This window comes from Lepisma saccharinum, chromosome 24 (genome assembly GCF_977018435.1).
Source record: "Lepisma saccharinum chromosome 24, izLepSacc3.1, whole genome shotgun sequence".
NCBI classification, from domain to species: Eukaryota; Metazoa; Arthropoda; class Insecta; order Zygentoma; family Lepismatidae; genus Lepisma; species Lepisma saccharinum.
This window is the reverse complement of record NC_139252.1, coordinates 40322102-40340382: the sequence shown is the minus strand read 5'-3', so window position 1 is coordinate 40340382 and position 18281 is coordinate 40322102. Positions and strand designations below refer to the sequence as shown.

General features: G+C 38.7%; 1 protein-coding gene across 1 annotated transcript in view; it reads right to left on the bottom strand.

Moving 5' to 3' along the window:
• The window catches only part of LOC145978362 (carbonic anhydrase 2-like), a 78558-nt gene extending 60557 nt beyond the window's left edge, over positions 1 to 18001 (bottom strand). Inside the window, exons 1-2 of the mRNA XM_083110962.1 lie at positions 17929 to 18001; positions 4719 to 4825 (exon numbers count right to left, since the gene is read on the bottom strand). Coding sequence (XP_082967088.1) covers positions 4719 to 4806 — 88 coding nt within the window. The 5' untranslated portion in view covers positions 4807 to 4825; positions 17929 to 18001. The remainder of the gene's footprint in view (positions 1 to 4718; positions 4826 to 17928) is intronic.
• Between the last annotated feature and the right edge of the window lie 280 nt (positions 18002 to 18281).

Genomic DNA, 18281 nt, shown 5'->3' with positions numbered 1-18281 from the left:
TGTTTGTATTATGGACTGGGTCACACGTCATTAACTTCTGTACCTTACGTAACACCTCATTTGACATGGTTGTAATAAATGATTACACTTTAGGTCATCAGGTGATCTTCTGATGTCATATACTGCCTGCCCGGTTGCATACCGACACAGGCACATCAGACACATTGTCATGGTTGTAGCACGGAAACGGTACGTTTCGGGACATGGGTTCCTATTCCAAATATTGTCTACTCATTCCCCTCTACTTGGCCTAGGAGTTTGTAAGGGGAATTTCCGAGCACCCTGTATGTATTATTTATTGAGAATGTTTTGTGTCCTACATTTTAGGACAGCATGTCCTACATTTCCCTTACAGCGATCTGGTAACCCTACCCGAATACCTTTCTTGTCTTTGAACAACTTTTAAAACGAAGGTTTAAAATGGTAATTATAATTACAAAATATTTTATTGTGAATCCCATACCCCTAGAATCGTAGCTATATAATATCCATTCACCTTTACCATTCCAGCCTCCTCCGGAGAAAAAAAATCATGTGCACGCTAGTGACCATATTAATTTTTTGGCTCAAAATGTTGGTTTGCCAAAGATTATACGTAGCTTAAATGTTGATTTTTGCATCTGCGTTGAAAAATACATAGCAGTATTATGGCCTACATACATACGGTATAACAAGAGTGGGTAACAGTTTACTATGGGGGTGACGGATTTCATCAAATTTACAGGAAAAAGTAATTAGGAAATCATTTTCTGTAGCGTTGTGGAAGTTCGTGAATGTAGCTTTGATCCATTTTAATGCGAATACATGTTGCTTTCTGCGAAAATCTCTGTTCCACACGCTGTTTCTGCTGCCGCCATTTGCTTTCTGCACGAGAGCACAATGTTCCGTGTGTTAGATGACGTAAACACCTTAGTCAGTGTTTCAAACTCGCCATGTTTTCACTAGAACATGACGTGTCGAGTATTTTTTCTTTTTTTCTTGCCTAACCTAACCTAACCTTACGGAAAATGGTTTGTGGGGCTAACGTCAATGGTTTGCGAGGTATTAGCATAATTTCAAATCCGGGCACGAAAGTAGGTATTTTCCGGTGAACAAGGTTGCAACACTGCATAAATCGACAAAACACTCGCACAACGCGCGATGAACCAGTACACTATCGCCATAATGTGTGTTACAGAATCGAAATAACAAGTAACAGTAAGTACTCGTAAATGTAAGAAATAGACATTATCTTAGTTAGTAATGCATTATTTCACCTTAGGAAATGTTCTGCATTTCAAAATAGTACGTTAGCAATGTAAAAAAGTGCGAAATAAATGATTTATAGGTGTCGCCCCCATAGTAAACTAGTACCCACGAGTGTAATGCTAGGACTTACTGAACATAGAAAGGATTACGATAAAGACATGGTGATCTAGTCAGCACGTTATGTGACTGCGTGGCGGGAGACCCGGATTGTTGATATCAGGTTGGACTTTTTCCGGTAATGCCCCTGCATAAAGCGGGTCTGGGTCTCGCCCAATCGCTAATCAATGAGGACGAAGGCGTTGGAGCGTGGTGCCGATCAAATCGCCTCCACACGCCATGCCATGGAGCACAGGAGTCACAGTGTCAGCGTTGGTGCAAGGTAAGTGCAAGCTCTCATCGACAACCGCAGCGAACAGAAAAACTGGGCCAATAAATACTTTCCTAGCCAAATATGCATTTGTGTGATTATTCACTCAGAAAATAACCCCACTCACTGTCTGCCCACTCATTTTTTTCTGGTGTAGTCACTCAAGAAAAGAAGAAATTTGGTATTACAGCGAAATACAGAAAATTATCAAATTATGGAACGTGAAACGAGATAAACTTATCAATAAAAAAGGATTTTGAAAGCAGTTGTGTAAATTTGCTCCCTTTAGTTTGCTTTAAAGTCAACTTTATGCACAGAGAGGCTAATTGGGACTGAACGAACAGTTTGAAGACACATCCGTACCATGTTCCTCCGCCGGGTTCCGAACCCGGGACCCTCTTGATTATAAGGCGACGGGGAGGCCCTAGTTGTGTAAGTAATTTATTTGCGATGCTAATTACAAAACAAAGAAAGAAATAGGTTATGAATGCTTCACAGTAAATAGTTTTTTTAGCGTTAGTTAAAAAGAAAACAGTCGTTGCGTTGCACAGAGGCTAATCGGGACTGGACATACAGTTGAGATATGTCAATCGCGGTCAAAAATTAAGCATCTTCTGTTGAAATAAGTGCTGTTATAATAAGTATTATTATTATAATTATTATTGAGATGAACTTTGGGAGTAGATATAGCTAAAAAAAACAAGGGAAGTGCAGCATTTTACATGTGATGTTATCACAAATAGTGTGCTCGTGACGACCTGTTCAGACCACATTGCAACTTATACTCTTGTTTATTTGTAGGCAATTTTCAAATAATCGATAATTCTCGGTGACAGAGCTATTTTAAATATGCGTTAAATCGAAAAAAAATGAGTGCAAATTGCAGGAACGAGTATATATATAATATATTCATATTCTACTATTTGGTTCAAAGTCAAGGGGTCTCGGGTTAGATACCCAGTGGAGACACATTGCACAATGGTTCGGATTCTACTTTAAACTGTAGGTTCAGTCCCGATTAGTTTTTCTGTGCATGCGGAGGACTTAAAACAACAAATCAAACTAACAAACCATTTAATTCAAAGAATAAATTGTTCCACAGCTTTCAAAATTCAAAGATTTTCTATGTGTGAATTCACAACGTAAAATGTGACTAAAATTTCCCCCTAACTTTTAGAGCTTTTTCTTGAACGGGGTATATACAAATCTATGCACGTATTTCAGTACGCCAAATGTCTGGGGGGGGGGGGAGGGAATTGTACTGGACAATCACTCAATTAATGGATTTAATAGAAGTCTTCACGAGGAGAGTAATAATTAAATTGGAATAAAATTGGTATATTTTTGTCAGTTTATAATACGTAGTTATCTTTGTGTAATAATAATAATTATCATTATTATTGTTTCAAGTTCTATCAACGGCCTGACCCCTCCCCCCTTACAAAGAATTCTGAAAACGCCCATGAATGTGCATATTATTTATTGCATATAATGGAAGTAATTTTCATGCAACCGTTCATTTCAAGTTTGCCTCTACATTTCTTTCTTCTTTGTCAAGGATAACCTATATAGCCTAACCTTTGGCTCTAGTTAGGTCAAGGTCATCCAGTAACTGGAAACTGATGTTTCACTACTGTTGTTGTGAATATCAAGAAGACCACGCTACTTTAAATCAGCAACATCTAAAAGATATGAGTCACTGTTCCAGACAGGTGCCAGAGCAGGTGCTGCTGACAGAAGCAGGGTGGCAGTTGTTGATTAACCGCTGATACGTTATCTTCGTAAATCTGTGAGCGTACCTATGCCTGGGTGGTAATTGATGGGGAGATAAAAGGGGCATTTCTTCTTTTGGTTGCAAATGTTCATCTATGCTTCTAAGGAATTTACTAGAACCTCCCCTGGAAATATTTAAAACACTACACAAGCGAAAGTGCATGACTGGTGAAGTTCTTACTTGATTCGTTAATCCTGTCATCATCTCGTTTGTAGGTAAGGTACGTTTGATTGATTTGGTTTATTAACTTCGATTTTCTGCCACTTCTGGGTAATCGCGAAGATTAGTGATGATGGAATCGATTAATGGGCCGGGATTTGAACCCGGGATCCCTGGCTCCGTAACGCGTTGTGCTAACTACTCTTTTTTTATTTGACTTATTCTTATTATACAAGTTGTAAAGATTACATTGTTAATTACATGGGTGCATTACTGCAATTTGCAGATCATAGTTCTATTTTGTTATACGTAAACTCAATATTTTTGTTTGTCCGAAATTAAGTATCGAGTACTATTAAGAAATATGCGTACCATTTATTCCTGGTTTGACGATGATTTTTTTCGTAATGTTCTTTCAAGAAGATTCTGAATTTTCTCCGAAAACTGCTCTGGTCATTGTGAAATACATATAATAAGTATTGAGTTATCAACCATTGTACTGCTCGTTGTTTCGTTGGAGGAAAAAAAAATCAGGGAAGAACTACTTCGCCACAAAGGTAGGCTAGATAAGGTACGTGAAGTACCCCCCACCTTTTCAGCATAGAAGCTTAGATAAATTGTATTTCTCTGTCAAACGCAATATGGGTCTACAGATGGTAATTCTTTCAGTTCTTGAAATTACGAAGTGAGCAGTAGTGTTGCCAGGAGTGAGGGAGGAGGTTTTGGTGCAGTAATAAGGCATATAGACCATAATATATAATTTTTAGGACACGTATAGTGCATGTATTAGACATTTTGATGCACATATAAATCAGCTCCCTAGATATAACTATTGTTTCTTAATTACTTTTCATAAAACAATCCATTTTATAGCAGTGATGCTCATTATTTTATATAGTTAGGTGCGTCTATAAATTAGTTACGAAACTATCTATGTTTTTAATGTTATTCTTATGTTTTTCATTATCTATATTTTTCTTATGTAGTATTAGCATATATTATACAAAGTGATTTGGTCATTTTTTGACAAGAAAATAAGCCACTGGAGGGTTGACTATAGCTCTACACTCGAGTTTCATTTCCGTCAAAATGTGGCAGTTTTAGATCCACGCCACTACACAGACTCAATCGTTGAAAAGCAAATTCTTGATATTACTCTCTGCGACTTACCTGGACGTTGGAAATCGTCACCTGGGAAATAGACGTCTTGGGCCAGTCCTTCGCAGAAGCACAGAAGGAGAATCCCCAGTCCTCGCATTGCCACCGGATCACGCACACTGGGAAGAGACAAGCAACTGTTTATGGAGCTTCGAAAAAAACCGCAGGAGGACATCCGCGGCAAAGGTCAACTTCCTCGGCGAGAGTAAGGGGGGAGAGGTTGGCAGCGAGGAGCAGCACACCAGTGACGTCACTGGGAGGGAAATCCCGGAACGGTGCATGGGAAGAGAAATTTCAGGTCCTTTCTGTTTGTTCTTGTTCCAATGAGGTAAACTAGATAAGAAGCGGTAAACCTGAAAACTGTCCTCTTTTATTGAGACAAATCGAATGTGAAGCCTTGCCTAACTGTTACATTAATGAGAACAAAGAAGGGTATCTGTGCACATGGACGTCCGCAGGATTTTTTCCAGGGAGGGGCAAGGAAGGTATTTTTTTCAGGGGGGTCAAACAAGGCACATTTTCTCCAATAATAGTGTCGTTCCCTAAAAAAAACATTGCTTAAATTTGAATATATGGTGTTAATGCAATAATTAACACATATTATTGTGGCTAAAATGAAATTATAGGTGTGAAATACATGATTTTTTGGTTGACTTTCATTTTTCAGGGGGGAAGGCACGACCCCCCCTTCCGGACGCCCATGTCTGTGCAATTTTTAAAGCAGCCGAAATCTAAAAGACAGTTTCTGAAGCAGGGGGATGCCACACCACCCCCACCAGCTGGGGGATGCCACCCCACCACCACCAGCTAGGGTAATTTACGTAAGTATCTCCTCACTTATTCTCAAGTATTACCAAGCACAGACTAGAATGAGTATTCCTCCATAAATTTCCAATTCAGTAATAGTCTTTTGTAGTGGTCAGTCTATGTGAAGTATTCCATATGTCCTACAATTTTTACTGCACCAATGAGATAGAAGACTAGATACGGCGGCGATCGTCTTTTGTCGAGGCAAATTGAATGCAAAGTCTTGCTTAACTACTTCATGTCAGCAAGGGAGAAGGAACGAGCGTTGTTTGCTCAGTTTGGGAGAATCTTGTAGATGAGTGAAAAGATGATACCAGATCCTTTCCCGTTTGGCACTATGAAATAGTTATTTATTTTCCTTCAGCCGAGTATCGCTTCAACAATCTAGCTACTTTTATCTCATTGATCTTCATGCTTAATCCATTCCAGAGGTATTACCATTACTGGTATTCAATGATGGATTAGCGGCCCCCTTTTGTGGCATATGGGCTACCTTTTTGTAGCTACCACTCAGTAGGTTAATGCACGGTTTATTAGTTTTAACAGCTTAATTTTAAACGTAATGTGTTAACGGATGATTTATTGTTAGTTCTAGACGTAAAAGAGGAATATTGGCAAGTCTCAGCACCGAAAGTTCGAGTATTGCTCCATGGGTGCCCGCTTAATTTAATTTAATCATCATTCATCCTCATCGCCGCGATTGGCTGTATATCCTTCTATTTCAGTGGATTAATCACGGCGACGAAAATGACAATCAAACCATTGAGTTTGAGATTTAAGTTCACGTTATGTACAGTAGGATCCATGAGTATTACCGTGAAAATTGTCCATCGCCATGTTCGTTCACTTTCTTTGACCCAATTAGAGCTTCAAGAATTAAAAGAAAAGTCAAAACAAGCTGCTGACAACTTCTGCACCAGCATACATAAAAATCCATCGCTTAAAAACACACAGGATGCAAGAGAAAAAATTAATGAAAATAGTCATGGACAATTTGCACGGTAATACTCATGGATCCCACTGTACTAGCAGTATAATCGGGACTGAACATAGTTTAAAGTGGTATCCAAACCACTATGTACCTCCACCGGGTATCTAACCGGGAACCCCTTGATTACAAAGCGACGACTTTTCCACTATGCCATCAGGAATGCCAAGATGATGAAAAACTCTTATGATACACCCATACCTTAACCAGTGTTCGAAATGGAGACCTCTGGTTTCGTAGTGCTTTACGCTGACAACTCCGCAACGGAGACGGCAACTCGATTAACAGGTAATGAGAAAGTACAAAATTACAAATCAAGGGGGGGGAAAGCGATCACCATTTAGTCTTACATTAATTATTTAATTTTTAGTATCCAAGCGTTGCTTGTCCTTCCCCCTTAAGCTCGCCAGGATTAAAATCCGAAGTTCATTTTTTATTTTAAAAATATCATCGTCCATACATACGAGATGCCTTTTAATACTCCATTAGCGTACTGTTCATTTCATTTTTTTTCTTCACAGAGATTTATAGTTTGTCTTCCGGAAGGGAATTTTCAAACAGTCACGCGAGCACTCGGTTGTGTCATACGCATTTAAGTTGACGACTCAAAAATTCAGGTTTGCCAACCTGTTGTCGCAAGGACATCAAAGATTGGATTGCCAGTGACATTGTGTGGAGCGGAACTCTGAAGCATTAACAAAACAAAGACGAACGATCCAATGTTCGCCGCTTCCCTGTGGTGCGTGTTCTGCTTAGATAAATCGCACCCAGTGACGCATTAAAAATGTCATGAGCATCTAGAAATAAGGTCATACAAACTCTATCAACCGTGTTTTGCAAATGAGGGAACTTGTTTCCATGTTTCCCGAAATGATTTTTGTCTGCATAAAATGTATCAAAGGAAACTTAATGAACTAATGATTAAAAAAGGGAGAGTACTTCTGGCATTTTAAATTATGCCCCTCAATTAATGTCCATATCCTAATTAAACAGTGGGGGATGAACTAATACAATCTGTTCAAAATCTAATTTAAATAGCTTTGCAATATATATAATGATACAAGTATAGCATAACATTCCCCATCCGGTAACGAATAAAGTACCTGCCACAACATGCTCCTATTTTAGAATAATGAGTTTACACAGGAAACTGGAAGGATGTTTACCTCTTAGGCCAGTCAACAAGGGATGATTTTGGGGCCCAATAAGGAAAAAAATTAGGGAATGCTGGAACAAATTTTATTATCTTCCTAAAAGGGTTCTTAACAACATATTAATTTTGCACCCCTGTACCACCCCGGATTTGGCCGCCATCTTTGAAAAATGGCGCCCAAAATCAGTTTTTTGCAAATATCTCGCTTGGAAAGCACTTTACAGCAAAAGGTACATAAAATTCTCTACAAAAAAGGTGATGTGCATTTTTGTTTTAAGAAGCACCGTTAGGGTTCTAGAGGAGCGAGTAATTTCACTTATTGGGGTGTAATGGGTGCTGCTTGCACGTAGTGCACCCAATAGTCAACCTCACTTCCACGTAGTACACCCTGGACTGCAGACTAACGAGGCGCTGGCGACTGGCCCTATGGCCAGTATAATTTTGTTTGTGTTGTCCTGTGTTTTGTCCTTATTTGTACTGAGTGCTCCTTTACAGCCTCAGCTTTTAACGAAAGTCAGAAGATTTTAATATTTTATGCTTTTAGTTATACAACGTTAGAGTTGTTATGTGTAACGACGTTAAGGGGCTGGATCCCGTATAATGTGACGGGTGCAAAATAGCCTTAGTGCTGACGCACCCAAAATTTTAAATTCAAATTCAAAATTCAAATTTCACTTATTTTTCTCCACTATATTTTGCAAGAGTGAAAGACAAGGAAAGTTTCTTGCAAGGTAACTAGAGGGCTTATTTCTTATTATATTTATATTCTTATAAATGTATGAGCCGCGATAGCTCAGTTCTGTCGACCTCCGTGGCGGAGTGGTTTTCACAGCAGGCTGCGCAATTCTAGGGATCCCGGGTTCGAATCCCGGCTAGAACATGGATGCTTGTGTATGTCCGTAATGAGAAAAACCTAGAATATTAGTAAAAAGTGATATGTGTGAAATTTGAGAAAATGGTGAATGACGGGGAATACTACCGCAAAGGAGTATTCCTTAAGAAAAAAAGAGTCGTTAGGGCATCTGACCACCACGTGAGAAACCTGGGTTCGATCCTTAGCGGGGAAGAACAGATATTTTTTTCCACGTGTTCAAGCGGCTCCAGCACCCACACAGCGTCGTATAAAGTGGGTACCTGGAGGAATCTGGGGGTAAAGGCGGCATGGTGCTGATCACATCACCTCCACCTTCGGCCGTGCTCAAGAAAGTGTGGGGCCCTAACTTCACACCCCCCAACTCCAAATCTCTGCGTGAGACGGAACAGACGGGGAAAACTACTTTAGCTACTAGCCGTTTACAGGAGCTTGTAGTGCTTCGCGCCGCATACTCGCTTTATCCCCTTCTCTACTATAATGCGCGCGGCCTTGCTCCAGTATAGAACAGTGTCAGGTTTTGAACAGGTAAATCTTTGCAATGGTCACAGATCACTGAACACTTTAGCCAAATTTTCTACAGCTACAAGGCTCCTTGTGAAACCTTGAAGGCGTTCACAGAATATAATGCGAAGAAACTCTGGCGGTGCAGCTTCCTTGTCTGTTGATACCATCTGTGAAACTTTTAGAGAGTGGTTCAAAGAGGATCATAAAGAGAAGGCTTTTTGGTTTTCCACATCCCTACCTCATCAGCTACAACGGGTATGGGACAGTTTGTACTCCGAATAGGTCTTGTGATTTTTTAGTAAAATATTATTTTAAATAAAAACTCTGGATACAATGCATCTCTGATTTTCACTTCAGAAGTGACTGATCCAGTGATTATCTCTCTTATTTCATTCAAACTTGACATTTGCCAAATACTCAACATTGAAGACATTCTAACATCATGAGCAGCCGAAGGATTGGCTTTCTTGTTTCCTGTTAATCCTGTAATTATTGACTTTATACCATCAAAACCAGGGAATGATGGGTGAGAGAGAATCACTGACAAAAGAACTGGAAGACTGTGCTTATCCCTTGATATAAGAGACTTTCGTACATCGACATGCAGCTCATCTATTTTATCTGTGAACTAGTAGGCATGCCAGAAATCCACTTGGTTAGCATTGAGTCAGTCATTTCTCTGCCGTCCCCCACAACTCTTCATGGGTCACACCACGGCTCAGTCGTCATATCTGACAGATCAGAGACCAAAACTTTTGTGATCGTGTTATTGTGGTTTGAATTGTTGTTTTAAGTCTACTGCACGAATAGGCTAATCGAGACTGGACCCACAGGTCAAAATGGACTCCAAACCACCAAATGTGCCTCCACCGGGTATTGAAGCTGGAACTCCTCGATTAGATTGGCGTTTATTGTTAAATACCCATTTTGGACAAAGTCAACATGTTCCTTTGGAGATACCTTGACTTTACAACCAAACATATTATCTCCCGCACACACTAAACTGGCATGGTGCAAAGCACAAGGAAGCACTTTACGTTTTTTTTACCTTTTTACACGCTAAACTATTTCCTATAAATAATGCATGCAATGATAAAAGCAATTGAACCAGAAATGACATTCTTAAAGAAAGAACAAATGTAATAAGTCCAGTTTTATAGAAGAGATATACTGCAAAACATCATGTAACAAGTGCTTCCTTGAGTTCCGTGCTTGCAAAACGGGGCGGGAAAATATCCTAAACTTTCTCGCTCATCTAGAACCCAAACAAAAGCATCCTAGAAGAAAAATGCACAGATCATTTTTCGTAGAGAATTTTATGTAGATTATTTTTTATCATAACCTCTTTTGCTGTAAAGTGCTTTCCAAGCGAGATATTTTCAAAAAACTGATTTTGGGCGCCATTTTGGGCTTTTCGTCCATTTTACGGAAATGTGATGAAAAGTTAGGGCGTTGCGTGGTGTCAATGCTCGGATTTTTCATTCATTTTTCGGGAATGCGATGAAAAATTAGTTCAGCCATTAAATAGTGACATGCCAGAACTGTTTTCTCTGTGAAATTTCTTTACTTTTGGGGGCATATTACGCAAATTGCGTTACTATTCTTAGTGATGGTTCTTGTAGTTTTGGGAACTAGATTCCACTTTGGATCGGCTAATCAATCTCGCCATTTGATCTTAGTAAATGTCACAACACGACAGAGTAAGATGGATAAGCATTACCAAGCAAATATCCTATTATTCTACTTGTTAACGCAACAAGAGATTCAAGAATTGAAACAAATGAAGCTGTTTACAACCTCTGCACTAGCATACGTAAAAATCCGTCCTTAAAAGCACGTTTGGTGTTAGAGAGAAATTAATGAACATGGTCATGGACAATTTGCCGATCAATACGTGTGCATCCAACTGTACGTTGCGAGGGAAAAGTAAATGAAAATAGTCATGGACAATTTGCCGAGCAATACTTGATCATCGCACTGTATTGCTAACACATTATGAATATCCTGAGTTCACACGCAAATAGCTACGTATAACAACCAGGCAAAGTAACACCATGGACATCCACTTTGTTTCAACACATGCAAGAGAACACTTACGAAGCAGTTAACCTCTGCACTAGCGTGAAAGACAATAGTGATTGACAATGATACTGTTAATATGTATGCACCCCATTGTGTAATTGCAATGCAATCGTGGGATTTACTAACTGAGGAACATACAAAATTGCACGGAAAAGAATAACTTTTAGTCCTTCCAAAACTGTAATCGTAAACATACCACTGGGATATTATATACCTTACTTACTGTACAGTACGTTACCTAGATAGCGGTGCGAGAGTAGCACACAGTCACCGTTGGTTTAGGAGGCTCTGACTAACGGACCCGTACATGTATCTGTAATGAAAAGCATCCAGAAACAAACGTTTCGTAGCTTTCGTGGACACTACAACGACACGGCAGTATAGCAGGTCATTGCAGGCGCCCATATCATCGTGGCTCATAAATCTATATCCCACTTTGATGTTAAAGCAACATTCGCTATTGACACAGCACAACAGTTTTCGGATTTCCTTGTAGGTTAACTTTCACCGACAATATTCGCTACCACGTGCATGCTGAAACATCAACATTGATCTTGTGTATCTTGTTGTTGTATAATTACTTAACGTTGTTTACTGACACTGCTAGGTTAATCGTGACTGTAATATGAAAGTACAAATTACGGAAAGTACAAAAATAAAGAAAAAGGACAGCACTCGCCTGTAGTGACAGATTGAAAACACAGAAGCCAACTTCCGTGGCAGAGTGTTTAGCACAGCGCACTACCGCGCCAGGGTGTCGGGTTCGAATCTCGGCCTGGGCACGGATGTTCTTTGTGAATATGCCTCAATCAATTTCATCATATCATTACTCATTCTCATCTTCGTTATTGCCCGAAAGTGGAAGGAAAGCGAAGTAAAGTAAAGAAACCAAGTCAGTCAATCAATCATTCAATGAAAACACGGAAGACGTGTGAATTCGTCTTGAAATCTAGCGACAATGAAATACCTCCATGAATCCCGGATTCCATTCCAGGTTGGGAGTGGGGGGGAGGGGGCACATTTCGGTGTTTGAGATTCAACTTCAAGCTATAGGTCAAATCCAATAAAATTTTAAATGACATTTTATACCAAGAACTAAGTAGAAATTTAAACAACAACAACATACCATTAAGAAGATGGTAATAAAATAATATACTCCAATTACAGGGTGGCTACTCTAGGACCATGAAAAAATTCAAGTATAATTCCCGGTTTTCAGGCGAACTTTCCAAAAATTCAAGCAGATGTATACTCTATTTCAACCTTACGTATTACCACCTCTCAACATCCACACACAAATATCTTCATAATATAAAGGGTCTATGTGAATCCAACATCCGAAAATTATAATTCAATTAAACGGTATACGTAATATAATTAAAATATTTAATTTAAGGTGCTGAGTTTCTATGTACAATCAGAGGCGCAACCACGAATTTTTGTCTGAGCGGGCAGGGAGAAAGTGCCAGGATAAACGTACTACTACTAATAATAATAATAATAGTGTTAATAATAATAATATAACATTATTATTATTATTATTATTATTATTATTATTATTATTATTATTATTATTATTATTATTATTATTATTATTATTGATTTGTTTTATTTTACTTCGCTTCTTGTGCCACGTTTGGCTAATTTTCGAAGATTGGGATGACTGATATGATAAAATTGATGAATGGACAGTCACAAACACCCATGCTCAAGCCAGGATTCGAACCCACCGGGACCAACATTGTTGTTATTATTATTATTATTATTAGTAGTAGTAGTAGTAGTAGTAGTAGTATCAAAGACGTTATTATGCTCGTAAATTATGCAAAAAGTGGGTAGAAATTGGTGCTAAATTGTGTGTTCGAACAAACGATTTCAATTTTTTTTTCTCCACACGGCACAGTAGTTCGGATCCCACTTCAAACTGTAGGTCCAGTCCCGATTATCCTTTCTGTGCATAAAGTGGACTTAAAATCAGAAATCAATGAATCAATTTTACAACATTTTTCATTTAGATAGTTCGGAACCCAGGACCGACTCCCGCCGCCTTCTAGCTATGGTTATAAACTTGATAAGCCTAAGAAAAGCAGGAATTGCGAGCCAAGCGAGCAAGAAAATTTTACGAAAATAATTTTTATTTGCATAAAATGTGAATAGGATTTGGATTAGAAAAAGTTGTAATTTTTCACGTCTACGGAGAAAAATTCAATTAGAATTCACGCATAATTACCGGTGCCAGTAATTCACGCATAATTCCCGGAATTAAAGGAATTCCCGGTGAGTAGCCACCCTGAATTATTTTTCAACATTACAGTAACAATAGATACACATTCTTGTTCAGTTCATAATTTCATTTATATTTTTTATGTGATTATTTTTCGTAAACGCAACAAGAGATTAGTACCAAAATAATCAATAACAAGTTTGGCACAAAACAATTTCAACTTACGCGTATATCCGCAATTTACCATGTAGTCACAGACACTTCTGAATTGTAGTGATCCTATTAAAGCCAACTGGGTTGTTACAACATAGAAATGTCCGTGACTGTACCATGTTCGTTGTTGAAGATAATAATTAAATGCCACTTCAGTCGGCCAAGATAATCTCGCTTCCGAAGGTTCTGGATTAGAGTCCACATTGACACTGTCGACAGTATCGTAAGAATCAGAAATGTAACATTTAATAGCCAAACGCAATTTGCAAATTGACATTTTTTTCACTAAATTTGCCCATATTTTGATTCGCCTGCTACCACTGATCTTGTCACGGTTAGCTGAAAGTACTTGACATTGATACATGCTGGGCGAAAGTTGTCAGTACTTGACATGAATAGCTGTAAGAGGCTTTCAACCTTGGTGGCCTTCTGCAAGATGGGTTTTTGGTCATGCAGCTACCCATCTTTCCACTTAATATGCGTGTTTGAATCAAACCGCCAGGTGTCCTCGCAGTCGCTATTGAAGTCGGTCTTTTACTACCACTTCGAGGAACTTGACCTAACCATGTTCAAGGGCACAATATCTGCCACCCACACATCAAACACCGAGTGCAGTCTTCACCTTCGTAATCCCAGGGACAATGGAAGAAGTCCCTTCCCGAAATTGAGCTTTCTTGATAGGTGAAAATTAAAAACTATCTCTGATATCCGACAGAACCAGTGGAAAGGAAGTTACATTGACTAGTGCCAGCAAACTTGTAACTTTCGAGAAGGTACGATTTTGGGGGGAAAATAATTCATATACAACCGAGCTCAATTTTGAAAGGATCATCATTTGGAATCCTGATACCAGTGCCTTCCTATAATTTGCTATGCCTATACTTCCTATATTTCCTCGTGATTATAGCTATTGTTACTGCTGTTTTCTTTTTACGTGGCTAGGAAAGCTAAGCCAAGGCCACCTCCTCCTGTTAGTTTTATGTTCTACGTAATACCGTTTTTTTTTGTTTTTTTGCTGTTTTTAAATCATCACTCATTCTCATCGTCGCGCTTAGCCAAAGTGACAGAAAAGCGACGTAAAATGATAATATAAAAATTCATTTAAGTTCGAGATAGGGGACGAATCATTTTCTCACATTTCTCTTTTTCACAATACAAGAACATCTTAGTGATTTGAACATCATTCACAATAAAAAAACTTACAAAAATACTTGGTCATCAATTGTAATGCTAATGTAAATCGATAACTATGAAAATGACGAAAGAAAATTGAAATTACAAGTTTCCTCTTATTTTGAATGCCTATTTCAGAGATTTATGGGAATTTTAGTAACCATAAATCCGCTCCCTGTTAATCAATGTTCGTCAAGAAGTTACACAAACAAGTTCTTACCTCGTAAGGGCCACGCTTTCTAATTCTTTCGTGACCAAAACAAAGAAACAAAAAAGTGTCATTTTTTCGTGTTCAATTCATAAACTGGGATGTAATTAGCTCAACGTTTCATAAAACACTGAGGAATGATTTGATATTAGTAAACGAGTAACTTTCTGCAAATCAAATACTGCAGTACAGGGTGATGTATTCTTGTTCGTTTCTTTCACTTCTCTCAGTCTTTTTTCTTCTCTGAGATGTGCTGATATGGTTGCCAGTACAATCCACATTGGTTGCATTTTGGTTTGTGAAACACAAGCTTCATATCTTTGAAAAGTTTTATATCAGTTCGCAAGTGAACGTAACCCAGGTCGTTGTGTTTCTTATACACATATCTTTTGCACAGATAAATCGGGCATGTAAACTCTGTCCCAGCTAACTGTAGAGCAGGGCCGCGCATAGCGGCAGAGGAGGAGGGAAATCAAGTGGTGAAAACGCAGTGTTGCCAACCGTACGGTCCAGACCTTAGTCCGTAAGCTAAATGTACGTCTTGTCAAAATTTGCACCTGCTGTTTTATCCCCAATATTTCCCTAAGAAATTCTAAAACCAAGCGTATTGACCTGGATACAAAAATACGGTCCGTTTGTCAAGTGCGTACAGTATTATCGTTTTCAAAAGTTTGCAACGCTGACAGAGAGAAGCAGGGAAAGCGGATAACTTCAATCGTCCATTACGCAATCCCGTTTCTCTCACTGTTGATTGGTGGAGCCGTCTCGCGTCACTACTTGCGCAGAGTCGTGTTCTCATTCGCCTGGTCTACAGTTAGCTTTTACGGGGTATAGATATTCCATTGACGATTTCTTTCTGCAGTAGTGCGACTCCATACGTGGAAAGCTGTTTATGTGGCCTTCCACTGCTTTTCTTTTTCTGCAGGTCATCTTCCTTGAGGTGGTCATACCTCCCACATCCTTTTTTTCTTTTTGAAGGATTCCTTTCGGTCGGATGTTGTTAATCGTAGTACAGTGTGTCACAAAAGTCACTGTGCACACACGTTTCACTGTCCAGAGATTGTCATGGTACATGGAATTCAGAAAATGTTAACTTACAGTTGATGGTAAGGGTGCGGTGATTATAGGAGATGGAAGTGATGACCAGCGACCTGCAAGCAGGTCTGGACACGATGCTGCATGTTCGTAAAAATGACAATCATGTTAGACAACTGTTATAGTCATGTTTTCTATCACTGCAACTCTACACCTATTATTATTATTTTTATTCAGTACTATACGCTTCGTCAATACGTATGACGGTACAACTGCACAGTTTTTTGGGACGCACGTTCACTAATTCCAGGTGTGTGAAAGAACATCTTCTTACAAACTTCATTCCTCGTTCCTGCCACAGAAAAATAATAAAACAATGTGTGGCTATGTCTTGAAGTTTCTTTAGTAGTCATTTGAACAGATGTTTCAACATGCTTATGACGAACTACGTGTTTCCTTTGATTATGTAATTGTCCAATGTTTTAAAATCATTCAAACCAAGTTCTCATTCTCTATGAGGACGCAGCACTTCCTTCCTTTATGACTGCAACGAGCGCAAGATGATTTAAGGGTTCTTATTTTCTTTGCAACTTTTCCTGTAACTCAGGAACGTCTTGCTTAGTGTCTTCTTTCGACACAACTCTGGCTATATGCCTTCCCTTGGTGAACTATCGATGCAGTATTTGCGGGAGAATCTGAATATTTTGTTACAACATCCAAAACTTTACCACGAAATGAATTAATTAATTTTACTTAGCTTTTCGCGAAGATGAGGATAAATGGTGATGGATGAAATGAATGAAGAAAATATTACAAACATATATGGATGACAACACAAGCACCACAAAGGATTATACTGGCTGTTAGTCCAGACGCCAAAGCCTCGCTAGTCTGCAAAATGTAGGGTGTACTGTAAGGGATATTGACATTTGGGTGTCTTTAGAAAGGGTCATCCCTTTACCACGTAATGAACGGCTAGTCCCTTGCAGTTGGAATCTTTTTATTTCTTTGATAACAGGACGCTTCCTATGCTATTTACAATCTATATATTTTATAAACTTGTCCCAACAAAGTACGAGGGACTCCGAACAAATGCCTCACATGTAATAATAACGTTTATAATCAATAGGTTAACAATAATAATAAAATAGGTAGATTAATAATTATTATTGTTATTATTTCTTGAACAGATAAAAAGAAGCATGTATCATTATCTGGCTTATGTATAGTTAATAAAAACAGCTGTCTTAACAAAGGAAATAAAGTTAAAAGGTTGTTAGGTCCAGCAGACGAAAAATAAAGTCCTGATCATTATTTTATGTGTATTATTATTAGTAGCAGTGGTGCGCATTAATTTTCACAGGCACTGTTAACACCAGAGGCGTCAGTGAACGCATGTGGTGCATGCTGCGCATGCGTCAATTGTGGGAAAAAGGACAGCTTACTCTGCGACGACATTCATGAGCATTTCTACATTCTAATTTCTTCATATAGGAGAAGTAGGAGAGCGCTAAACTAAGCTTATTTTACATTTCTTGGATCTGAAGTGAAAGAAAGTAATAATTATTTTCCCACAATTGATGCATGCGTCACTTCAGGTCCAAGAAATGTAATATAAGCTTAGTTCAGCGCTCTCGTGTAAAATAAATACTTATCATATATGACGTAATTAGAATTTAGAAATGCTCATGAATGTCGTCGCAGAGCAAGCTGTCCTTTTTCCCACAATTGACGCAAGCACCGCATGCGTTCACGCCTCTGGTTAACACAAAGCTGTATATACAATCTAATGCTTACCTCTATGTAAGTTCTACGGAAATAAATCAACTTCATATTTCACAACAGCAACAAGTATTTTACTTGTTTAATTTTGGACTTGGTTAATCTTTCCGAACCCCCTTAACCCCGCTCCATAAATGCGTCATCGCTACGACCCTGGTTAATGCATATATTATTCATACCTGTAACTGCCGGAAAGTTTGACGTTACCCCTTTCACCGCAGAAAGCGTAAAAAAGAACTTCCTCGCACAGAATCCGTGTGTAAATGTTCTATATACAATTGCAAGAATAAAGCTAGCACAGGGGGCATGTTGTGAAATGCAGTTTATGGTCATTAGTCACGCATGTACGAAATACATATACGGATTTCCCTTTTTATCCACTATCATACGGATATGTGCGTGTGTGTGTGTGTGTGTGTGTGTGCTATTTTTATTATTATTTACATTCCGTGTAGATTCTCATGCCATTATGTGCTTATTGTCGTAACGCCCAATGTGTATAAGGGGAAACCCATCAATTGCACTGTATGTG